This window comes from Contarinia nasturtii, unplaced genomic scaffold, assembly GCF_009176525.2.
Source record: "Contarinia nasturtii isolate CC-2019 unplaced genomic scaffold, AAFC_CNas_1.1 Cnas_scaffold_723, whole genome shotgun sequence".
Lineage (NCBI taxonomy): Eukaryota > Metazoa > Arthropoda > Insecta > Diptera > Cecidomyiidae > Contarinia > Contarinia nasturtii.
The window spans coordinates 1-3926 of NW_022198073.1; the positions used below are offsets into that span (position 1 = coordinate 1).

At 30.1% G+C, this 3926-nt stretch overlaps 2 protein-coding genes across 2 annotated transcripts; both read left to right on the forward strand.

Moving 5' to 3' along the window:
- The first annotated feature begins 12 nt into the window (after positions 1-12).
- Positions 13-1003, forward strand: LOC116341507. Its single transcript, XM_031768618.1, has 4 exons — positions 13-250; positions 309-475; positions 549-584; positions 688-1003. Exons 2-4 carry the CDS (start codon positions 330-332, stop codon positions 854-856), a joined length of 351 nt encoding a protein of 116 aa, XP_031624478.1. The 5' UTR covers positions 13-250; positions 309-329; the 3' UTR covers positions 857-1003.
- Positions 1004-1055: 52 nt separating this feature from the next.
- LOC116341506 lies at positions 1056-2391 on the forward strand. Its single transcript, XM_031768617.1, has 8 exons — positions 1056-1234; positions 1306-1492; positions 1558-1639; positions 1711-1780; positions 1848-1900; positions 1964-1992; positions 2092-2147; positions 2213-2391. Exons 1-8 carry the CDS (start codon positions 1194-1196, stop codon positions 2319-2321), a joined length of 627 nt encoding a protein of 208 aa, XP_031624477.1. The 5' UTR covers positions 1056-1193; the 3' UTR covers positions 2322-2391.
- Positions 2392-3926: the final 1535 nt, after the last annotated feature.

A 3926-nucleotide genomic window follows, 5' to 3' on the forward strand; every position in this document is an offset into this window, starting at 1 on the left:
CAGAAATTAAACCTAAAATTCTTTGTTCGCTGCAAGAACAAAATAATAAAGATGAACTTTTGAATGATACGAAGAAGAAGAGAAAAAAGATAATATTGAGACATTGGACTCTAATTTTACTATCGAAACGAGGCGCAGTGACTCACCAATTGAATCATGTGTTATAAGTCAAGAGGACAAAATTAACATGGTTATAATTGAAAAGGTTTTCCTTGAACAAAAACATAAATGATTTAATGACAAGGAGCAGGTATAATTTAAATAATTTTCGTTTATAACACATTTCCAAACATATTATATATTTTCAGAATGAACGAAAAAAAGTGGAAATGCCATTTACGAAAACACCAAAAGAAAGGCCAGTCATTTTACCTGGTGGGATAAAATGGAAAAATGAAAAGGATGCATGTAATGAAGTTTTCATTGCAGAAGTTTTAAGATCACAAGCTGAGTTGATTAATGGGAATACTTTGGGGTTGGTTTTTATTAAATCGATTAGTTAAAAAAATGTGAATCACCATCTCCATCTTATTTAAAACATTTTGTAGGATATATGAGAGCCCATATTTACCTTATGATAATAGGTAATTCATCTGATCGTAATTCATTTTATCGTACTTCATCTGTACGTAGAGACTTACAATGTTTGAATATAAAAAAATACATCTTTTTTCTTTCATCTTTCAGAGGTAATTTTCTTAAGTATAAGAAACCAGAGAAAGATCTATCAAATTTAAATCGAAGCGAAGTTTTGAAATTGATAAATAACACTGATTATGCATCTACAAAAATTTCTGAACGAGCAGCGAAGACGCTTACTTCTAATGACGTTTTGGAAGCAGTTTTTATCAACTAATTACTTTATTTCACGGTCAATTAATGTCGCTAATGTCGTATTTAAAATGAATGCACATTAATGTGGCCAAAATTAGAATCTTTCATTAAAATCTAAAATTAATTTTGAGCGTGGGTTGATTGTAGATATAAGTAATCAATTGTTAAATCGATTTATTTAATCAGTTAACTGCAAAGAGAGTAAGAAAATGTTGATTCAATTTTGAGTGGTGATAAAAAATATATTGCTATAGGAAAAATGAATGGAAGTTGTGTTTCGCATCTAACATATTTCGTTCGATCCATATCATCACGAAAATCATTTATTTCAATATAATAACATTTCAATTCAGGTCAAAATGACATTGAAACATGTGTCCAAGTTCCTTTACCGAAGCAGGTTTGTTTAAGAAAGATAGAAGTGTTTGAATAAATAACTTGAACGAATGTTTTTTTTTCTACCAAAAATAGTAATATAGATGAAAAATATTTCGAAAGATATTTAAAACGAGAAATACCATTTGATAATTGTGCTTTTGAGCTCAGGATAAGTGGAAGTAGTGATGATGACCAAAGACTCATGTCTTTCGTTGATATATTGTGGGGATTCGAAGTGACCGGAGGATCTGATCAATTTGAAGCACTCACAGTGATTGATGTAAGAGATTGCGAGTGCAAATATATATAAATTGTTAGAAAAACAATAGCATTATTTTATTCAAGGTTCGAAGGAGTGGGTATGCGTTTCGAGCGGGAATTAGAAAAAATGACATAATTTTTCGTATTAACAATGTTTTTACGGATGGTATTAATAACGATATATAAAATAATATATTATGATGATAAATAAAATGAATATTTTATTGTGGTTTTCAGATATGACACTGTTGGAGGCTCAAAAAATGATTAAAAAGTCGGGTAAACATTTGCGCATCTTTGTAAAAGGGTAAAAAAGTGGATAATGTAAGTAAAGTAAATCTTAAATTGAACAATGACATGAAAATATTTTTCAGAAATGATCAAATTGAAGAAAATGATGAGTTTACTGTGGACTTTTGGTTTAAACGTAATTTAAAATGTTTTTCAAATATCTGTGAAAGTGTTTAAATTTAGGGGTTTTTTTTTTTAGCAAAAAAACGATTTCCACCAGTATATATCGTAAGTACTGAGTTTATATAGTGAGGGAAAAAATAAAAAAATTAATTTAATTAAATACTATAATTGAAATTATTTCATGTGTTTTCCCATTTTTTGAAGATCAACAAATGGCCTGATTCTTTCAATTGGAACGATAGAAAAAAACCTATATACAAGTTCGTAAAGTTATTCGAGCACAAATGTTGAATTTAACAATAGTAATTGATGTTTTTTACAACAGAGAGAGTAACTGCTTTTTAGTCCCAAGTAAAACGGAAGATCACAAAGATAAGAAAAAGATTATTCATCGAACTACAGACGAGGACAATCAAACGTATGCAGCAAAATAATTTCTTCACATAAAATATTTTAATACAAAATAACACCCATATAATAAAATTTATATTGATTTCAAGCCTACACGTTTATGCATTTATTTTCTATTTTCTGTTGGAATTTCGGTTAATTTTTTTATTAAAACGTTGGGGACTTGGGTTGACAGTTGTCTTGTCACATTCCACTTTTTCCAACGCTCCTAATAAAATCTATTAAAATCAGTTTAAAAATAGAAAAACAAAAAAGATAGCAATTTAATTGAATAACAACAAGAGACACAACAGAATACAGAGAAGTTTAATCGGAAAAATAATACAAAAACTTAGCGAGAAAAATTTCAATTTGTGTTGTTGCTGCAATTGTATGCAAATCAAAATGCCAATTCATTCTTGTGTAGACAACAAATGTACCGGAATGTATTATAGGGGTTTGTTTGTTTTGTGCACGTTTTGTGAAAAAAAATATTCGTCGAATGCATTAGGAATAGAACGGAAAAATAAAGGATTTCAAAGACAAAGAAAACCAATGGAAATTATATGAAACAATCGATGTGCAAAGTGCAAATACCAAACTAGATGACTTTTTTGGGAGAAATTCCCGATTCGGGTTATCTTGTGAAAAATACAAGCACAAATTGAAAACCAGTGATAACGAAGATGATTTTCATGATGTGATAGAACCGATAAATTATGACACTATTGATAAAATGATTGCAAAGAAAATTGATGAAGTGAAAAACAACAAAAACAAAGACAATCAAAACAAAGACAATGGAATAAACATTGGTGCATCTACATCAACATCGACAAAATCTGGCAAAAAAGTTTATTCTTATATATATACGAACTTATCAACAAATTTGGCACCAACAGCAACACCATCTGCAACAGCCACAACAACAATTCGTCCAAAATCATCATGGATCCAATCAAATTCACTTGTCAAACTGTATGTGCTATAGCTGTTTTTTAGGATTTCAGAAAAGACAGTCATTTCAACCGCCATTAATTCAAACCATTCCATTTGCATCACAAAACATGCCATTTCCAAACGGACAAATCAACCATCATGATGAATAACTTTTTCGAAAAATATCAATGGAATACGTTCAAGATTGCCGGAATTTATCGCTGAAATTTTGGCCTTGGAATATGGTATTTATATGTTGTGTGAATTAAGATAAAATCCATACATTAATTCAACAGATGTGTTCCCGCCATTCTTCAATGTTTATCGATGTGACAGATCAATGAATACTGAAGCAAAGCAAATTGTTAAAAGACAACAGGGTGGCGGTGTGTTAATTGCTGTGTTAAATCTGTCTCTGGTCCAGATGGAATTCCAAATATATTCATTAAGAGTTGTTTACCATCACTATTATATCCAATAACAATTTTGCTGAGAGAGTCACTTCAATAAAATTGTATACCGCAGATATGGAAAACATCATTCGTGCGACCAGTTTATAAAAGTGGTAACAGAAACAAAGTCGAAAATTATCGTGGAGTCGCTTCGCAATGCATAATTTCAAAATTACTCGATTCAGTTGTATAAAGTCACATTAACAACTATTTGAACGGTCTAGAATAAAAACAACTTATTGTTTACTCGCATATCGA

Excerpts from the sequence above, each read along its gene's own strand:
- LOC116341507 (XM_031768618.1), top strand. The coding sequence starts at position 330 with ATGCCATTTACGAAAACACCAAAAGAAAGGCCAGTCATTTTACCTGGT. Across the intron at positions 476-548 it reads ATTAATGGGAATACTTTGGG|GATATATGAGAGCCCATATT; the intron begins GTTGGTTTTTAT and ends AACATTTTGTAG. Across the intron at positions 585-687 it reads TATTTACCTTATGATAATAG|AGGTAATTTTCTTAAGTATA; the intron begins GTAATTCATCTG and ends TTCATCTTTCAG.
- LOC116341506 (XM_031768617.1), top strand. The coding sequence starts at position 1,194 with ATGACATTGAAACATGTGTCCAAGTTCCTTTACCGAAGCAG. Across the intron at positions 1,493-1,557 it reads AAGCACTCACAGTGATTGAT|GTTCGAAGGAGTGGGTATGC; the intron begins GTAAGAGATTGC and ends ATTTTATTCAAG. Across the intron at positions 1,901-1,963 it reads TGTGGACTTTTGGTTTAAAC|CAAAAAAACGATTTCCACCA; the intron begins GTAATTTAAAAT and ends TTTTTTTTTTAG.